Here is a 21824-nt window from a genome sequence, read left to right as displayed (position 1 = left end):
AGGAGTAGACAACATCCCATTAGAACTAATGTCAGCCTTGGGAGAGGCAAGCCTAACAAAACTCTACCATCTGGTGAGCAAGATGTATGAGACAGCGGAAATACCCTCAGATGTCAAGAAGAATATAATAATTACAATCTCACAGAAATCAGGTGTTGACAGATGTGAAAATTACCGAACTGTTAGTTTAATAAGCCACAGCTGCAAAATACTAACATGAATTCTTTACAGATGAATGGAAAATATGGTAGATGCTGACCTTGGGGAAGATCAGTTTGGATTCTGTAGAAATGTTGGAACACATGAGGCAATACTGACCCTTGACTTATCTTAGAAAATAGATTAAGAAAAGGCAAACCTACGTTTCTAGCATCTGTAGACTTAGAGAAAACTTTTGACAATGTTGAGTGGAATACTCTCTTTCATATTCTGAAGGTGGCAGGGGTAAAATACAGGGAGCAAAAGGCTTTTTACAGTTTGTACAGAAACCAGATGGCAGTTATGAGAGTTGAGGAAGAGTTGAGGGGCATGAAAGAAAAGCTGTGGTTGGGAAGGGGTGAGACAGGGTTGTAGCCTCTCCCCGATGTTATTCAATCTGTATATTGAGCAAGCAGTAAAGGAAACAAAAGAAAAATTCGGAGTAGGTATTAAAATCCATGGAGAAGAAATAAAAACTTTGAGGTTCGCCGATGACTTTGTAATTCTGTCAGACACAGCAAAGGACCTGGAACAGCAGTTGAACGGAATGGACAGTCTTGAAAGGAGGATATAAGATGAACATCAACAAAAGCAAAACGAGGATAATGGAATGTAGTCAAATGAAATCAGGTGATGCTGCCAGAATTAGATTAGGAAATGAGACACTTAAAGTAGTAAAGGAGTTTTGCTATTTGGGGAGCAAAATAACACATGACGGTTGAAGTAGAGAGGATATAAAATTTAGACTGGCAATGGCAAGGAAAGCGTTTCTGAAGAAGAGAAATTTGTTAACATTGGGTATAGATTTAAGTGTCAGGAAGTTGTTTCTGAAAGTATTTGTATAGAGTGTAGCCATGTATCGAAGTGAAATGTGGGCGATAAATAGTTTAGACAAGAAGAGGATTGAAGCTTTCGAAATGTGGTGCTACAGAAGAATGCTGAAGATTAGATGGGTAGATCACATAACTAATGAGGAGGTATTGAATAGAATTGGAGAGAAGAGAAATTTATGACACAACTTGACTAGAAGAAGGGATCGGTTGGTAGGGCATATTCTGAGGCATAAAGGGATCACCAATTTAGTATTGGAGGGCAGTGTGGAGGGTAAAAATCGTAAAGGGAGACCAAGAGATGAATACACTAAGCAGATTTAGACGGATGTCGGTTGCAGTAGGTACTGGGAGATGAAGAAGCTTGCACAGGATAGAGTAGCATGGAGAGCTGTATCAAACCAGTCTCTGGACTGAAGACCACAACAGCAACACCAAACAGGTATTTCAATGTTGTGTAGGGGCAGTTGAATTTAGTGAAACCAAATTGGGAAGAGTAGCACAGCCATAGACAATATTTTTATTCATTCTGCATTACTAGATGGGCATTCTGTTAGTGAAAGGATGGATGGCCTTTCAGACCATGATGTACAAATTTTAACACTAAAGGGTTTTTATACTGAAACAAATGTTATATATAGTTATGAACTATGTAGAAAAGTGAATCCAACGGCAATAGGGAGTTTTTTAAAACTCATTAAGGAACACGAGTAGCAGGATGTTTATAGTGTTGTTAATATAGATGGCAAATATTAATGCAAGTCTTCTGGTCCAGACTGTATACCAATTAGGTTCCTTTCGGAGTATGCTGATGCATTAGCTCCATACTTAACAATCACATACAACCATTTGCTCGATGAAAGATCTGTACCCAAAGACTGGAAAGTTGCACAGGTCATACCAATATTCAAGAAAAGTAGTAGGAGTAATCCACTAAATTACAGGCCCATATTGTTAATGTCGATATGCAGTAGGATTTTAGAACTTATATTGTGTCTGAACATTATGAATTACCTCGATGAAAATGGTCTATTGACACATAGTCAACATGGGTTTAGAAAACATCGTTCCTGTGAAACACAACTAGCTCTTTATTCACATGAAGTGTTGAGTGCTATTGACAAGGGGTTTCAGATCGATTCCATATTTCTGGATTTCCGGAAGGCTTTTGACACTGTACCACACAAGCAGCTCGTAGTGACATTAGGTGCTTATGGAATATCGTCTCCGTTATGGGACTGGATTTGTGATTTCCTGTCAGACAGGTCACGGTTCATAGTAACTGATGGAAAGTCATCGAGTAAAACAGAAGTGATTTCTGGCGTTCCACAGAACAGCACTCTATGAAAAGGGTCCACAATACACACATTTAAAATTAGTCAGTGCACTGCCCAGTACAGTTATGAACCTTCTCACAACAAAGTTTAAACTTCATCTAAAGAAATTTCTGTTATAAAATCTCTTTAAAACATTAGAATAATACCATACTTGATGCAGAAAAGGAAGTGCTTTGAAAAATATATGTAAATACTCTTACACAAACCATTTTATTTTTAATTTGATCATTTTGTTAATCAATGATGTACTATTGTGTTATGTATCAAGGTTTGTAATCTGTTTTTGTTCATATGCAATGAATCATTTGATGCTGAATAAATTATTGATATAATAGAGGGAAACATTCCACATGGGAAAAATATATTTAAAAAGAAAGATGATGAGACTTACCAAACAAAAGCGCTGGCAGGTCGATAGACACACAAACAAACACAAACATACACACAAAAATCTAGCTTTCGCAACCAACGGTTGCCTCGTCAGGAAAGAGGGAAGGAGAAGGAAAGACAAAAGGATATGCTCAAACTCCTTGCCTTTACAAACGCCCGCCTGTGTCCTGCATGTGCGGATGGACATGCGTGCGTGTGCGAGCGTACACCTGTCCCTCCCTCCCCCCAAGGCAAGTCCCTCCGCTCCCGGGACCGGAACGACTCCCCACCCCCTCCCCAAAACCCACATCCCTTTGTCTTTTTGTCTTTCCTTCTCCCCCCCTCCCCCCCGACGAGGCAACCGTTGGTTGCGAAAGCTAGATATCCGTGTGTATGTCTGTGTTTGTCCGTGTGTCCACCGACCCGCCAGCGCCCCCGCCTGGCAAGTCTCATCATCTTTCTTTTTAAATACATCCCTCTCACTGTCTGCCTGTGTCCATTCATGCGAATGGTTGGCGTACGAGGGGGCCATCCTGGTACCCATGGCTGTTCCCTTTAATTGTTGGTATGTCTGGCCTTCAAAAGTGAAGAAGTTGTGGGTCAGGATGAAGCTGGCTAAGGTAATGAGGAAAGAGGTTTTAGGTAGGGCGGCAGGTGATCGGCGTGAAAGGAAGTGCTCCATCGCAGCGAGGCCCTGGACATGCGGAATATTTGTGTATAAGGAAGTGGCATCAATGGTTACAAGGATGGTTTCCGGGGGTAAGAGACTGGGTAGGGATTCCAGGCGTTCGAGAAAGTGGTTGGTGTTTGTTGGTAATGAGGATCACCCTGTGGCTAAACATGCCTTGGTGCACGGCCAGCACATCTTGGCACAGTGTTACACCATCCGGGTTATCTGGATACTTCCCACTAACACCAACCTGTCAGAACTCCGGAGATGGGAACTTGCCCTTCAGCATATCCTCTCTTCTCGCTATCCGCCAGGCCTCAATCTCCGCTAATTTCTAACTTCAATCTGCCACCGCTCATACCTCACCTGTCTTTCAACATCATCTTTGCCTCTGTACTTCCGTCCCGACTGACATCTCTGCCCAGACTCTTTGCCTTTACGGGTGTCTGCTTGTGTCTGTGTATGTGCGGATGGATATGTGTGTGTGTGCGCGAGTGTGTACCTGTCCTTTTTTCCCCCTGGGGTGGGTCTTTCCGGTCCCGGGATTGGGGTGGCTCCTTGCCCTCTCCCTTAAAGCCCATATCCTTTTGTCTTTCCTTCTCCTTCCCTCTTTCCTGGCGATATATATATATATATATATATATAGCGACAAGAGAGGATATGCTGAAGGGCAAGTTCCCATCTCCGGAGTTCTGACAGGTTGGTGTTATATATATATATATATATATATATATATATATATAATAGGGGGAGACATTCCACGTGGGAGGGATGTATTTAAAAAGAAAGATGATGAGACTTGCCAGGCGGGGGGCGCTGGCGGGTCGGTGGACACACGGACAAACACAGACATACACACGGATATCTAGCTTTCGCAACCAACGGTTGCCTCGTCGGGGGGGAGAAGGAAAGACAAAAAGACAAAGGGATGTGGGTTTTGGGGAGGGGGTGGGGAGTCGTTCCGGTCCCGGGAGCGGAGGGACTTGCCTTGGGGGGAGGGAGGGACAGGTGTACGCTCGCACACGCACGCATGTCCATCCGCACATGCAGGACACAGGCGGGCGTTTGTAAAGGCAAGGAGTTTGAGCATATCCTTTTGTCTTTCCTTCTCCTTCCCTCTTTCCTGACGAGGCAACCGTTGGTTGCGAAAGCTAGATTTTTGTGTGTATGTTTGTGTTTGTTTGTGTGTCTATCGACCTGCCAGCGCTTTTGTTTGGTAAGTCTCATCATCTTTCTTTTTAAATATATGAATAAATTATTGTTATTATTATTGTCATTATTACTAAATAGGCTGGAAACTTTAAAAGTCTTAGGTGACCATAGTGATGAGAATTTAAACTGGAAAAAACACATTTTGGAACTCCTAAAACAATTTAGTTCAGCCGAATTTGCACTTAGAATCATTGGAAATCTTGGGGAGAGACAAATCAGTTGACATATTCTGCATATTTACTTTGAATGTCAGATGGAATAATGTGCTGGGGAAACTCATCTTCAAGAAAGATGCTGTAAGAATAATATGTTGTGCACAGCCGTGATCATCTTGTAGATATCTATTTAAGGAACTGTGCATTCAGATTATTGCTTCACAGCATATTTATTCCCTCATGAAGTTTGTTGTAAATAATCGACTACAGATCAAAAGGAACAATGATTTACATAACTACAATACCTGAAAGAAAAATGGCATTCATTACTCCATATTAAGGTTGCCTTTAGCACAAAAAGGGGAGTACAATGGTGCAACTAAAATTTTTGATCACTTATTCAATAATATAAAATGTCTCAAAGAGAGCAAAGTAAAAATCTGAAAACAAACTGGAAAAATTTCCCTTTGGCAACTCATTCTATAGTCTAGAAGAATTTCTGTTATTGTAATGTGTAAAAGATGAAGAGTACGAATTAATAATTCCTGTCTGTATATTTAAAAAGTCTTGTAAATGTTAAGCAAGTAGCCACATTCACAAATTTATTTGCAATATGAATGTAAAGTGACTCGTTCCAGATCCTTATGATTTATTGTGCAAAATGATCCATGGAACATGAAACTAACTAGCTAACACCCAACTGTAAAATTGCTAAACTACATAAATATGTTTTGAGTGAGTATGAAGAACTGCACTGAAATAAAAATGGGAAGGAATTTTGACCTTTAGGATCTGACATTTGGAAGCCATATCACCATCTGTACAGAACTGTTTTCTGCTCCAAAAATGCATCTGACTTGGGGTAACTGGTATGTATTTATGGTTGTAAGGATGATTAGGCCATAAGCATTTACAGTAGGCCCTACAGTCTAAAAAATATTTTTTTGTATTGTATTTCTATTTTCATCTGTATGAACATTACACTTTTATAGGCACATTTATGAATTCTGACAATGTATGGTAACACATTTTTAGCAATGAAATTTGATTTTTAAAGGTTGAAAAGTGAATCTTTGTTTAGTTGACAAAAAATTAAAATTACTATTATTGGTGGAAAATACAGGATGCGGTACGATATTATCAGTGTCAAAGGAGGACTTTGAAAGCTGGGCAACATTGCAGGTTCGGTAGGTCCAATGCTCAACATCTCTGTCTGATATCTAGACCTACTCATCTAGCCTCATGCATGCATGAAAATTAATCTTATACAAATAGAATCATATGACATTACTAGGTGCAAACCTTTAGCCATGTCCAAGTAACAGAGGATGAAAATCATTGCCACATTAAGAAAATGCCTTTTTACAATCATTTTGCCCACTTTCTGTGGCCACTTTTGCTACCTAATGTTACACAATGACTGTATATACACAAGGTGATTTCTGTTCATAAACAACTTGAACTGTAACAAGATGATGTTATTCTCATTACTAAGGAGAAGTTGCAAGTGTAAATTGAGACAAATCATTATCTGTATTTACATGGAAGATAAAACCGTAAGTGATAAGATAAGTATCAATTGTGTTTATCTGAGGTGTATTAGCTGGGATAAAAGTAAATTTATCTTCCTTAGTGAAAGAGGCCTGATATTATTTGGTGTGTTTTAAACTGTGGCAGTTTTAACCATGTGTAACATTTAAAGTTAGCAAAAGATCAGAATTTTTTAAGCAAACACATAAACAATAACAGTGACAAAAATGGAACAGACATGGATAACATTTCCAATTTATTATTTATTTTATCTCATTCATAATGTAGGGTTTGTCAGCAAGGGCATGGAGCTTCCAGTGGACATAGGAATACTAAATCTCTCATTGAAAAATAAGAAATAGAACTACTGGACAGAGTACTCTTTCACAATGTGATTAAAAAAGGAAGTCAGAAATGTATACAGTACATAAGATTTGAAGTTTTAACAGACACCCCCCCCCCCCCCCCCTCCACCCATTTAATCCAAAAAGTATTTACATCCTATCAGACTTTTCTACAACATTTGTAGTGATATTTGGAAATTGCATCAATGGGTGGTAATTTATACATATACATGAAGAACGTAATCTACTGATTTCACAACTTTTAATTTTGTATGAACTACAGGACATTTTTCAGGGGGGAGGGGACGGGGGGGAGGGGCTTTCTGAACATCTATGCATGCTGTCTCCCCCTCCCCCCACAAAGTTGACAACAACAACAACAACAACAACAATAATATTGCCCCATTGCTGTGGCCTGACTGGAGCTGACTAATCATTAAAAAACACTCAAGCTGCCAACTATATCAAATGCTGCTGAATACTGTGTCACATGTGAGCAAGGAGTGAAACACAGAGATACCAGTTTCATGGTGCAGGGGACAAACTTCTGGAACACTGTAACAAATTAGGCTATTGAGAGGAGAATGAGAAATAATTAAATTATTTATGATAGAGGATTTACATTAAGTAAAACATGGGATCTGGTGCTCAGTTTGCTTAAATCACATCAGAAAAAATACAAATCCTCACTCCCTGCTCAAAGATAAGTGCCTTTTAAAGTATTTTTTTAGTGGAGGACACTGTCTTACAACATTTTTATTACTTACAGATTTTGTAACAGCTTGGTGTAAGATTTTGGTTCATTTTAAACTTCCATGAAATTGTTTTATTTTTTTATGGCACTAGAAAACATTTTCTAAGTGCTGCACAGCATGTCTCATTCACAGTTTGATTGAATCCAAATAACAAGCAGTAAATGTGGACAACAACTAATTTAGTTGTTGAAATATTATGTAAAGAATATGACAACTCAGCTGCAAACCACAAATTTGCAAACTATTGTCAGTAGTCTGTTGGAGTTTTAGAATAGTAGTCATACATGATCACCTGAAAAAGACTTTGTTACATAGGTCATTATTAATTCATTCATTCACACATTGTGTTTCATAAATTCCATGATGTAGGAGAATCTGCAGGAATGTAAACCAACTCGAATTATATATAAACAGCCAGAAGTAGCTACTGCAGGCAACTTCTGTAAAGGACACCAACAACCAATTACAGCCATCAAAACATGCAGAAGTAACTTCAAACATGTCCCAAGGAAGTGTATTGAGAGCCATACAGTTCGTGTTGTATATTAATGACCAAGGAGAAAATATAAAATGTAACCTCAGGCTTTTTGCAGGTGGTGCAGTTATCTGTAATGAAGTACAGTACGGAAATGGCTGCACAAATATTCAGTTCTTCTTCAGATTTAAAAGTGGTGCAGCGCCTGGAACTCGTGCTAATGTTCAGAAATGTAAAAGTTCACAAAACACAAAATGAAATACTTTATGATTACAATATTTATGAGTCACAATTGGAATCAATCAACTCATAGAAATGCTTAGTTGTAACAATTTGTGGGTATATGACATGGGATAACTGTTGTTGTTGTGGCATTCATTCCAAAGACTGGTTTGCTGCAGCTCTCCATGCTTCTCTGTCCTGTGCAAGCCTCATCATCTCTGATCTCTGAGTGACTACTGAAACCTACAGCCTTCTGAATCTGCTTTCTGTATTCATCTCTTGGTCTCTCTCTATGATTTTACCCCCCCCCCCCCCCACACACACACACAAACACACACTCTTCCTAAATTGGTGATCCCGTGATGTCTCGGAATATGTCCTACCAACCGATTCCTTCTTCTAGTCAGGTTGTGCCACAAACCTCTTTGCTCCGCAAATCTATTCACTACTTCCTCAATAGTTATGTGATCTCCCATCTAATCTTCTGGATTCTTCTGTAGCACCACATTTCAATAGCTTCTATTCTCTTCTTGTCTAAACTGTTTATCATCCATATTTTGCTTCCATACATGGCTACACTCCATAAGAATACTTTCAGAAAAGAGTTTGTAATGTGACATTCTCCTCTAGCATTACTTTTCCGCAACAGTAGTTGTAGATACCAGTATTATTTTTCGAATTTTGGGCAGGTCAGTATTATCTCAGTTACTTTTCTGAAAATTTTCATATAATTTTATACTTAGTATGTTATACTTCAAGCTAAAATCTATGAAAACGAATTATTTTACAACAAAATTTTAGTGTCTATGACACATTCAATTATTGAAGCTTTCAATATACAGTTAAATTTTTTTTTTGAGAAACATTTGAAATTACGAAATATTTGCACACTTATTTTTACGCAATCATGCACAATTTACTATGTTCATTTCTGGATTCATTTATGAAATCGAAATTAACAATGTAACAGAAAATAGTAGAAATTTATTTGTTAAGGAAAACTGTAAACCCTTTGGAATATGGTTTTTTCCGCAGAGTGTGAGAGTCGTAAGAATGCCTCTGATGTGATTGGGCATATTTTTGTATTTTTGTGTGAACAACGTAATTTCAGCTTTGTTAATGTGAGAAATCAAAAGACTATGTCATATACTAAAATGTGAGAAAATATATTTATGTAAAAACAAAAATTCTGCAACAACAATCTTCAAATTTATTTATTTCAATCCAACTGTCAAGATCTAAAATGTGAGATTTTCAGCTTCAAGAATCACACCCCTAGACAAGAAGAACTGGAGCCAGTTCAACATGACAACTAAGTAAATTTGAAAGTTTATTGTAATCTTTGCTCCCCTCAAATCTTCATAAAAGACTTTAATGCGGACAATACATGGAAGTAGGAAGGAAGGGGGTAGTCTACAAGTGCCTGACATCTAAATCTATACCTGATGTTAACAAATTTCTCTTCTTCAGGAACACTTTTCTTGCCATTGTCAGTCTACATTTTATATCCCCACTACTTCAGCCATCATCAGTTTTTTTGCTGCCTGAATAACAAAACTTACCTACCACTTTATCTGTCTCATTTCCTAATTTAGTTACCCCAGATTCGCCTGATTTAATTTGATTAGATTCCATTATCACTGTTTTGCTTTTGTTGATATTCATCTTAAATTCTGCTTTCATGACCATGTCCATTCCATCCAAATGCTCTTCCAAGTTCTTTGCTGTCTCTGCCACAATTACAATGTCATCGGAAAACTTCAAAGTTTTTATTTCTTCTCCCTGCACTTTAATAGGTATTCCAAACTATGCTTGTGTTTCCTTTACTATTTGCCCAATATAGAGATTGAATAACATCTGGGATAGGCTACAGCCCTGTCTCACTCCCTTCTCAACCACTGTTTCTCTTTCATGTACCTCACCTGTTATAACCGCCATCCGGTTGCTGTACAAGTTATAAATAGCCTTCTGTTCACTGTCTTTTACCCCCCCCCCCCCCCTCCACGCTACCCTAAGAATTTCAAAGAAAGTATTCTAATCAACACTGTCAAACTGTCAAAAGCTTTCTCTAAGTCCAAAAATTCTATAAATGTGGGTTTGCCTTTCCTTAACCTATCTTCTAAGAGAAATCATGGGGTTAGTATTGCCTTATGTGTTCTTACATTTTTCCATAATCCAAACTGATCTTCTCCAAGGTCAGCTTCCATCAGTTTTAAGATTCTTCTGTAAAGAATTCATGTCAGTATTTTGCAACCATGACTTACTAAACTAATAATTTGGTAATATTCACACCTGTCACTTCCCGCTTTCTCTGGAATTGTAATTATTACTTTCTTTTTGAAGTCTGAAGGTATTTCACTTGTTTCATGTACCTTGCACACCAGATGGAAGAGTTTTGAAACAACTGGCTCTCCCAAGGCTGTCAGCAGTTCTAACAGGATGTCATCTAGTCCCAGGGCCTTGTTTTGCCTTAGGTCTTTCCATGCTCTGTCAAATTCTTCTCACAGTATCATATCTCCTATTTCATCCTCATCTAGATCCTCTTCCATTTCTATAATACTGCCCTCACGTACATCTCCTTTGTATAGACCCCCTGTGTATTGTTTCCATCTTTCAGTTTTCCCTTCTTTGCTTAGGACCGGTTTTTCATATGAGATCTTGATATTCATACAGCTACTTCTCTTTTCTCCAAAGGTCTCATTAATTTTCCTGTAGGCTGTATGTATCTTTCCCCTAGTGATATATGTCTCGAAATCTTTACCTTTGTCTTCTAGCCATTCCTGCTTAGCCATTTTGCACTTTCTATCAACCTCATTTTTTGGACACTTGTATTCCCTTTCCCTTGCTTCATTTACTGCATTTTCTGCATTTTTTTTATATATATTTCCTCCTTTCATCAATTACATTCAATATCTCTTGTGTTACCAAAGGATTTTTGCTAGGTCTCATTATCTCACCTATTTGATCCTGTGCTGCCTTCACTGTTTCATCTTTTAAAGCTACCCATTCTTCTTCTACAGTACTCCTTTCACCTGTTCTAGTCAGCTGTTGCCTAAGGCTCCCTCTGAAACCCTCAACCAACTTATGGTTCTTTTAGTTTATCCAGGTTCCATCTCCATAAAATCCTACTTTTTTGTAATTTCTTCAACTTTAATCTACATTTCATAATCAATAAATTGCTCTCAGAATCCACATCTGCCTCTGGAAATGTCTTACAATTTAAAATGTGGTTCGAAAATCTCTGTCCTACCATTATATGATCAATCTGAAGCCTTCTGGTGCCCCCATGTCTCTTCCACATATACAACCTTCTTTCATGAGTCTTAAACCAAATGTTAGCGATGACTACATTATGCTCCATGCAAAATTCTACCAGGCGGCTTCCTCTTTCACTCCTTTCCACCTGTCAATATTCACCCATAGTCTCCTCAGAGACATTCACTGGACTGATGTTTACAGTGCTCATGGCATGAATGAAAAATATAACATTTTTGCTAATAAAGTGCTTACCTTATTCGAACACTGCTTTCCCCCAAAACTTACCAAGGTTAGAGCAAAGTCTACAAAGAAGCCATGGATTACTCGAGGAATAGGGGTATCTTGTAAAACCAAAAGAAAACTGTATCTGTCAATCCGAAACATTTCCAATGTTGATGCTATAGCACATTATAAGAAATTCTGCAAAATATTAAAGTCTGTAATACGGATGTCAAAGCAAATATATTACAAGGAAAAGATAGTCATATCAGATAACAAAATAAAGACAATATGGGATATAGTGAAGGAGGAGACCGGTAGAACCAGACATGAAGAGGAACAAATAGCATTAAGAGTAAATGATGCATTGGTGACAGATGTGTATAGTGTTGCAGAACTTTTTAACAAACATTTTATAACTGTTACTGAAAAGATGGGGTTGTCAGGTTCGGTAGATGCTGCTATGGATTACCTTAGACCAGACATTTCAAGTAACTTCCATAATATGAATTTGACCCTCACTACCCCAACAGAAATAATGTCCATCATAAAATCTTTAAAATCAAAAACATCTAGTGGGTATGATGAAATATCAACAAAGTTAATTAAAGAATGTGATTCTGAGCTAAGTAACATATTAAGCTATCTGTGTAACCAGTCGTTTATCAGTGGAATATTTCCTGAATGGCTGAAATATGCTGAAGTTAAGCCACTGTTTAAGAAGGGAGATAAAGAAATAGCATCAAATTTCCGTCCAATTTCACTGTTGCCAGCATTCTCAAAAATTTTCGAAAAAGTAATGTACAGTCGTCTTTATAACCATCTTATCTCAAATAACATACTGTCAAAGTCACAGTTTGGATTTCTAAAAGGTTCTGATATTGAGAAGGCTATCTACACTTACAGTGAAAATGTACTTAATTCATTAGTCAAAAAATTGCAGGCAACTGGTATATTTTGTGATCTGTCAAAGGCATTTGACTGTGTAAATCACAATATCCTTTTAAGTAAACTAGAATATTATAGTGTAACAGGAAATGCTGCAAAATGGTTCAAATCTTATATCTCTGGCAGGAAACAAAGGGTGTTATTAGGAAAGAGACATGTATCAAGCTATCAGGCATCATCCAACTGGGAGTTAATTACATGTGGGGTCCCACAAGGTTCCATTTTGGGGCCCTTACTTTTCCTTGTGTATATCAATGACCTTTCATCAGTAACATTACCAGATGCCAAGTTTGTTTTGTTTGCCGAAGATACAAACATTGCAATAAATAGCAAATCAAGTGTAGTCTTAGAAAGATCAGCCAATAAAATATTTGTGGACATTAATCACTGGTTCCTAGCCAATTCTTTGTCACTAAACTTTGAAAAAACACACTACATGCAGTTCAGAACTTGTAAGGGGTGTCCCAAGAGTATATGTCTAACATACGATGACAAGAAGATAGAAGAAGTGGACAGTGTTAAATTCTTGGGATTACAGCTTGATAATAAATTCAACTGGGAGGAGCACACCACAGAACTGCTGAAGCGTCTTAACAAATCTCTGTTTGCAATGCGAATTTTGTCAGACATAGGGGATATAAAAATGAAAAAGCTGGCATACTATGCTTACTTTCATTCCATAATGTCATATGGGATTATTTTTTGGGGTAATTCATCAAGCCAAGCTAAAGTTTTCCGGGCACAAAAACGTGCAGTAAGAATTATATGTGGTGTGAACTCAAGAACATCCTGCAGAAGCCTGTTTAGGGAACTAGGGATACTAACTACAGCTTCCCAATATATTTATTCCTTAATGAAATTTGTCGTTAAAAATATATCACTTTCTCAAACCAACAGCTCAATTCATGGAATCAATACTAGAAATAAGAATAATCTTCACAAGGATTTAAAGTCACTTAGTCTTGTACAAAAAGGTGTGCATTATTCAGGAACACACATTTTCAATAACTTGCCAGCAGCCATAAAAAGCTTAACAACCAATGAAATTCAGTTTAAGAGAAGCCTAAAGGATTTATTGGTGGCCAACTCCTTCTACTCCATTGATGAATTTCTTAGTAAAACCAACTGATTTGTATATAAGTACAACATAACTTCTGCACAATTTCAGTGCAGTAATGTGTTCACTGAAAATTTGTGTGTCTGTGTCTGTGTGTGTGTGTGTGTGGTTGTGTGTAAGTATAATCTAACTTCTGCACCATTTCAGTGCAGTAATGTGTTCATTGTAAATAAGTATTTCAGTAGTTGTATTACATGTTTATTACCTTATAAATAAATAAAAAACTTTTTTATTTTAAATTCAGTGCATTAGTATTTGTAAAATGACTCTTAGTGTTCATTAAAATATGACGATCATTCCACTTGGGACCTGTGGAATGGTACATTAGCTTATTTGTTTTAGTTGTAAATATTTGTCATGTATTGTTGTTTTTCTGACATGTTCCACATCCTGGAGGACCTCCTCACTACGGATCAATTGGAATGAAAGTAAATCTAATCTAATCTAAAAAACCTATTGTTTTTTCCTTCTCTTCCTTTACCTACTATCAAATTGCAGCCCCCCATAATTCGTCTCCTTTAACTATTTGAATAATTTCTTTTTTCTTTTATCTTATCATAAAATTTCTTCAATCTCTTTATCATCTGCAAAGCTAGTTGCCATATAAGCTTATACTACTGTGGTGGAATCAGGATTCATGTCTATTTTGGCTAAGAAAATGTGTTCACTATGCTATTCATAGTAGCTTACCTGAATTGCTACTTTCTTATTCATTATTAAACCAAAATCTGCATTACCCCTATTTGATTTTGTATTTGTCAACATGTATTCACATGATCAGAAGTCCTGTTTCTCCTGCTACCGGACTTCACTAATTGGTTGTCTGACTCATGGGAGAGAATCACTAAAATCCTGAAATACCTCAATTGCCAGATGTTTGAAGGTAGAGACCACCTATCCAGTGGATGCCTCCTTTCAAAGTTTCAAGAATTAGTATTTAGTGAGAAGTCTAAGAATATACCATAAACCACTACATCTACCTCCACATCCATATTCTGCAAGTCACTATGACAGAGTGTACCTTGTGCCCTTGTAGCATTCCTGGTAATTCCCTTTCCTGTTCCATTTGCAATGTAAAAAGACTGACTATATGGCTGTGTATGAGCTGGCTGTGTATGAGCTCTAACTTTTCTTATCTTGTTTTTGTGGCCTTTATGCAAGATGTACATTGGTGGCAGTCAGGCATTTGCCTTCCCTCCAATCAACCTCTTGGGATTGTTCCATTCTATATCACTTTGTAGTGTTATGCCTGGATATTTAATTGAAGTGACTGTGTCAAGCAGCAAGCCACAAATACTGCGTTCAAATTTTACAGAATTGCTTTTCCTACTCATCTACATTAGTCCACACCTTTCTAGATTAAGAACAAGATCCCATTATTTATACCACAGAAAAATTCTGTCTAAGTCATCCAGTATCCTCCTATAGTCACTCAATGATGATGCTTTCTCATATACTAAGGAGTCATCAGCAAACAGTTGCATATTGTTGTTCACCTTATCTGTCAATTTATTTACGTGTATAAAGAACAAGAGCGGTACTATTATGCTTCTGTGGGACACTCCTGATGATACTCTCATCTCTGATGAATACTTGGTGCACAGGACAATGTGCTGTGTTCTATTACTTAAAAAGTCTGCAAGGCACTCACATATCTGAGAACCTATTCCACACGGTCAGTTCTTTATTAGCCTCCAGTGGGATGCTGTGTCAAACACTTTTTGGAAATCTAGGGATATGGAATTGTTAGTTGTCTTTCATCCACAATTCACAGGGCATCATGTAAGAAAAGCACTAGCTGAGTTTTGCACAGGCAATGATTTATAAATCCATGCTGATTTGTGTACAGAAGCTTTTCGATCTCAAGAAACTTTATTATGTTTGAACTTACAAAATGCTCAAAGATTCTGCAGCAAACTCGTATAATTATATTGATCTGTAATTTTGTGGGTCCATTCAAACAGCATAGTGAACGCATTTTGTGGCCAAGATAGACATGAAGCCCACACCTATTACAGTAGTACAGGTTTATATGCCAACTAGCTCTGCAGATGATAAAGAAATTGAAGAAATGTATGATGAGATAAAAGAAATTATTCAGAAAGTGAAGGGAGACGAAAATTTAATAGTCATGGGTGACTGGAATTTGATAGTAGGAAAAGGAAGAGAAAGTAATTAGCAGGTGAATATGGATTGGGGGTAAGAAATGAAAGAGGAAGCCGTCTGGTAGAATTTTGCACAGAGCATAACTTAATCATAGCTAACACTTGGTTCAAGAATCATAAAAGAAGATTGTAAACATGGAAGAAGCCTGGAGATACTGACAGGTTTCAGATAGATTATATAAAGGTAATAAGTCACGGATGCAAAATACCAATGCGACTTCTTTACAGACGAATGGAAAGACTGGTAGAAGCCGACCTGGGGGAAGATCAGTTTGGATTCTGTAGAAATATTGGAACACGTGAGGCAATACTGACCCTATGACTTCTCTTAGAAGCTAGATCAAAAAAGGCAAACCTACATTTCTAAAATTTGTAGACTTAGAGAAAGCTTTTGACAATGTTGACTGGAATACTCTCTTTCAAATTCTGAAGGTGGCAGGTGTAAAATACAGGGAGCGAAAGGCTATTTACAATTTGTACAGAAACCAGATGGCAGTTATAAGAGTCGAAGGACATGAAAGGGAAGCAGTGGTTGGGAAGGGAGTGAGACAGGCTTGTAGCCTCTCTCCGATGTTATTCAATCTGTATATTGAGCAAGCAGTAAAGGAAACAAAAGAAAAGTTTGGAGTAGGTATTGAAATCCATGGAGAAGAAATAAAAACTTTGAGGTTCGCCGATGACATTGTAATTCTGTCAGAGACAGAAAAGGAGGTAGAAGAGCAGTTGAATGGAATGGATAATGTCTTGAAAGGCAGATATAAGATGAACATCAACAAAAGCAAAACGAGGATAATGGAACGTAGTCGAATCAAGTCGGGTGATGCTGAGGGAATTAGATTAGGAAATGAGACACGTAGACTGGCAATGGCGAGGAAAGCGTTTCTGAAAAAGAGAAATTTGTTAACATCGAGTATAGATTTAAGTGTATGGAAGTGAAACATGGACAATAACTAGTTTGGACAAGAAGAGAATAGAAGCTTTCGATATGTGGTGCTACAGAAGAATCCTGAAGATTAGATGGGTAGATTACATAACTATTGAAGAGGTACTGAATAGAATTGGGGAGAAGAGGAACTTGTGGCACAACTTGACTAGAAGAAGGGATTGGTTGGTAGGACATGTTTTGAGGCATCAAGGGATCACCAATTTAGTACTGGAGGGCAGCATGGAAGGTAACAATCACAGAGGGAGACCAAGAGATGAATACACTAAGTAGATTCAGAAGGATGTAGGCTGCAGTATGTACTGGGAGATGAAGCAGCTTGCACAAGGTAGAGTGGCATGGAGAGCTGCATCAAACCAATCTCAGGACTGAAGACAACAACAACATATATAGGAGTCACCTGTGCTTTTTTCCAATCACTTGGGACTTTGCTAAGGTCAGGAGAATTGTGATTAATGCAACCTAACTAAGGGACTAAAGCCATTTTGAAATGTTGTCTATTGATACTCATCCACTGCGCATGCTTGCACTAGTAAATGAGGGACTGGTGCAGCTTAATTTTACATAATCCCATAGATGGCCATAAACAGGTGATTTTTGATCACTTTTTTGGTGTATGTGGAACTGTCAACTCACCATGGTATCAAGGAAGTGTTCTATGTTGTTTTATGCTATTTTATAATTGACATCCGCTACTTATTGAAAAATTGCTGACTATGAATGCTGAGTCTTCCCATTCTCTTTTCTGATCAGAACATGGTGTGATTTTACTGTTCCTGATGATGCAGCTAAAATGCCGTGAAACTGTTCATGCTTATAAATAAAGTACTTATAGGTGATGCAGTCTCACTTCAAAATAATGACAAAAAGTACTCTCTATAAAACAGAATATGGATTCCATCCAGGCTCAGTGACTTATTTGTTTTCAACTGTTTCAGTTGTCCGTCCCCGGTAGCTGAGTGGTCACTGTGACAGAATGTCAATCCTAAGTGCCTGGGTTCAATTCTCGGCTGGGTCGGAGATTTGCTCTGTTCAGGGACTGGGTGTTATGTTGATCTAATCATTATCATCTCATCCCCATCGACGCGCAAGTTGCTGAAGTGGCGTCAAATTGAAAGACTTGCACCCGGCAAATGGTTTACCTGACGGGAGGCCCTAGTCACACGACATTTACATTGACTGTTTCAGTTGTCTCTCACTGCCTGGGATGCCTATTTCAATGTCATCCATACAGGAGTTCATGCTACAATCAGACTGTCATATGTCTACAGGGTGAAAAGTATTTAAACCAACAAACTCTGGGAGGTTGTAGGGGACACCAAAACAAATATTTTTCCCAAATGTCATTTTTTCCTATGAGTATTACGATCTTCAGTTGTTAGAGAGCGTATTACGCACTTCAGTTGTAAGCAACTGCTGTCCACCAGTGTAGTAGTGCATTGTCTCTGTTTACTAATGGAGTGATACACCTGGAGTGAGTACAGTAATATGGTTGGTGCATACTACGTAGCACACCATAACGGACAAGCTGCACAGCGGGTTTATCAACAACAATATCCTAATTGCCGTATCCTGCATCATACGACCTTTGCTGCTGTGTACCAATGTCTGCATGAGACCGGGTCATTTAGCAGATTATCTGGACAGGGACGCCATCGCACAGTAAGAACGCTGCAATTTGAAGAATCTATCTTGCAGCACGCGGAGGGTATGAGACCGGGTCATTTAGCAGATTACCTGGACAGGGACGCCATCGCACGGTATGAACACTGCTATTTGAGGAATCTATCTTGCAGCACGTGGAGGGGGATCCTTCAATGAGTACTCGTGCAATTGCACGTAACATGGGGACGAATCAGACAAATGTAAGAAGAGTTCTTCGAGAACAATTGTTACATGCATTTCACTTACAGCGTGTCCACAACCTGGAACCAGTTGATTGTCCACCCAGAGCTCAGTTTTCGCAGTGGTACCTGGAACAGTGTGAAATGCATCCTACATTTCCATCCTCTGTGTTGTTTACCGATGAAGCAACGTTCGAGCGTGATGGAGTCTTCAACATGCACAATTTGCATGTTTGGAATGAGGATAACGCACATGCCACAGTTACTAGTGCTCATCAAGTGCGGTTCTTCGTTAATGTGTGGGTCGGTGTTGTTGGGGACTGTTTAATTGGGCCGTATCAGCCACCTAGGCCATTAAATGGCAGGCACTATTACAAATTTCTCGCCAGAGCATTGCCAGAATTGCTGGAAGATGTCATGCTCCCTACAAGACAACACATGTGGTTCCAACATGACAGGGCGCCGGCACATTTCAGTCGTCGTGTGCGTCGATTCCTGGACCGACGGTTCCCAGAAACATGGATTGACAGAGGTGGTCCTGTACCCTGGGCTGCTCGATCCCCAGATATGTCCCCTCTGGACCTTTTTGTGTGGGGAGAGATGCGCAACCTTGTTTACGCAACTCCTGTTGCATCAGAAGAGGATCTGGTTGCCTTGATAGTAGCAGCAGCAGGAACAATTCAGGATACTACTGGGGTTTTTGCCCGTGTGAGACAGTGTAACCTTTGTTTACGTGTCAGTGGAGACATTTTTGAAAATCTACTGTAATTGAAACTGGGTTGTGTTAATGCGTTGTCTCTTGGTCATAAAAAAATGGAAACATGTCTGTTGGTTTAATTAATTTGCCGCCAAAGAAATCTTCCTTGACCAGTTTAAATACTTCTTATAGGAAAAAATGACATTACGGAAAAATATTTGTTTTGATGTCCCCTGCAACCTCCCTGAGTTTGTCAGTTTAAATACTTGTCAACCTGTATATGATCCCCTTCCATGAATGATTTTTGAAATGCTAGATTTAAAACTTAAGTTTCCTTTTGCTGTCTTCTATAGCCACAAGAGACTGATAGCTAAGTGAGTGGATAGAAGGCTGTATGATTTTATGTACAATTGGCTATGGGAGGGATCTCCCATTGGGATCATGAAGTTACAATTAAACTAATGTCAATGTACACATAGGCATCTAAACAGTCATTCTTCTCATGCTCCAAACATGAATGGAACAGGAAGAAACCTAATATGTTGTACAGTTGGAAGTACCCATGGCCATGTACTTCATAGTGGTTTGCAGAATATGGGTGCACATATAGTGTCACATTGTTAATTACTGGGATTACTTCTGGATTACTTTTTTAATGTGTTACAAGCCAGACCATTAACTACAAGGTTAGTCCAGCAAGCAATGTCAGTAGATCAATAACAATATATTGATCAGAATGGTACAATTCACCAAATTCTTCAAAACAAGACTATCTAGTGTCAACAAATTTTTTCCAGGGAGATTTCCAAGTATTGCAGGCAGTCTGGAAGGCCTGGGTTGGAACATCCTTTAGGGCTTGTGTAACAGCAGCTTTCACATTGCTGATTATCTTGAGCAGGAGAAACAGAAAAGAAAGTCTTCTGGAGAGAGCTCAGGTCTTTAAGAGGTCTGAGGCAGTATTGCTGCATTGTTTTTTGACTAGATAATCCCTCTCCAAGAAGCTGGTTATCTGGATGCAATTTTTGAGCCTTTGAAACAGTGTTATACTTGTATAAAGTCATGGTGAACAATAGAACAAGCACAAGGAGCACTGCATTCACTTTCGATCTGCTCATGCGTGCCTTCTCGTGGCACAGTGACTGCAAGGAGTGCCACTAGAGCTCTGTCTCTTCATCGCAACTCATAACCCATCTCCTGTTATAAAATTGTCCAAATTAATAGCATCATTTCTACACAATTCCAGAAGTCAGGCTGTTTAGGAGGGATTTTTCGGTGTGGAATGGATGACAGCTGTTGAAATGCAGGTACTCTTGGTCGTTGGTGGTTTTAATATGGACAGAGATGTGGATGGAGCCATCAGAGAGGAGGAGATCAATGTCCTGGAAGGTGGAATGCTGGGTTCAGGAAGGCCAGGTGAAGTGGATGAGAGAGAAGGTGTTGAGGTTGTGAAGGAATGAGGATAGAGTATTTTGACCCTGAGTCCAGATCACGAAGATATCATCAATGGAGCTGAACCAGATTAAGCGTTTGGCATTTTTGGAGACTGGCAAGGTCTCCTCTAGTTGGCCTATAATATATACAAACAAATTCGTGGCATAGCCAAGGGCACCTGCATGGCTCCCTCCTACACCAACCTGTTTATGGGTCATCTAGAGGAGAGCTTGCTAGCCTCCAAAAATGCCACACCCCCAGTCCAGTTCAGGTTGATTGACAATAGCTTTATGATCTGGATTCAGGGCCAAGACACCCTATCCTCATTCCTTCTCAATCTCAACACCTCCTCTCCCATCTGCTTCCCCTGGTCCTCCTTAACTAAGAAGGCCCTTTTCCTGGACATTGATCTCCTCCTCTGTAATGGCTACATCCACACCAACCACCAACAGTACTTGCATGTCAACAACGGTCTTCTCTTCTACACCAAAAAATCTCTCTTATACAGCCTGGTGCACCCAAGGATGGCGTATCTGCAGTGACAAAAACTTCCTTGCCCATTATGCTGATGGTCTCGCCAACATCTTCACATACAGGAACTATCCCATGGATCCAGCCCACAAACAAATATCCTGTGCCATTTCTCCACATACACCCAATGCTCCTACCACCCCCAAGAACAAGTGGCAAAGGAAAGTCAGGACTTTGATTGCCTATCATTATGCCCTGAAATGAGGGACTTCCTGTCAAAGCTCCTTCTCACCCATCCCAACATCGTGTTCCAAATTGCCCATCCAACTTCCACAACATCCTTGTCCATCCCTATATCACTGCCAATTCCAACCCCTATTCCACAGGGAACATATTCTGGTGGAAGACCCAGGTGAAGACCTGCCTGAACCACTCACCCAGCACTTCCTGTTCTGGTACTGTAAAAAGTGCTTATCTTACCCCATAAGAGGCCAGGTCACCTGTGCAAGCAGCTACCTTATATCAGCTCTGCTGCAATCATTGCTCAGCTTTCCACCAGGATGAACCGTCACCATCAAACTGTGACCACGAGCAAAGTAGATGACCCTGTGGCACAACATGCAGCTGAATTTAG

The 21824-nt window shown here is 39.0% G+C and overlaps 1 protein-coding gene across 2 annotated transcripts in view; it reads right to left on the bottom strand.

Annotated features, from left to right (window-relative positions):
* The window catches only part of LOC126094509 (prion-like-(Q/N-rich) domain-bearing protein 25), a 140288-nt gene that overhangs the window by 109190 nt on the left and 9274 nt on the right, over window positions 1-21824 (bottom strand). The window contains exon 1 of one of the 2 annotated variants that reach the window (XM_049908930.1): window positions 6074-6248. The exons of the other annotated variant lie outside the window; for it this stretch is intronic. Coding sequence (XP_049764887.1) covers window positions 6074-6143 — 70 coding nt within the window. The 5' untranslated portion in view covers window positions 6144-6248. Of the gene's footprint in view, window positions 1-6073; window positions 6249-21824 lie in introns of those variants that run through there. 2 annotated transcript variants of the gene reach the window in all.

Source organism: Schistocerca cancellata, chromosome 1, assembly GCF_023864275.1.
Source record: "Schistocerca cancellata isolate TAMUIC-IGC-003103 chromosome 1, iqSchCanc2.1, whole genome shotgun sequence".
In the NCBI taxonomy this organism is placed as follows: Eukaryota; Metazoa; Arthropoda; class Insecta; order Orthoptera; family Acrididae; genus Schistocerca; species Schistocerca cancellata.
The sequence above is the reverse complement of the archived record's forward strand: the minus strand, read 5'-3'. Positions and strand labels throughout refer to the sequence as shown.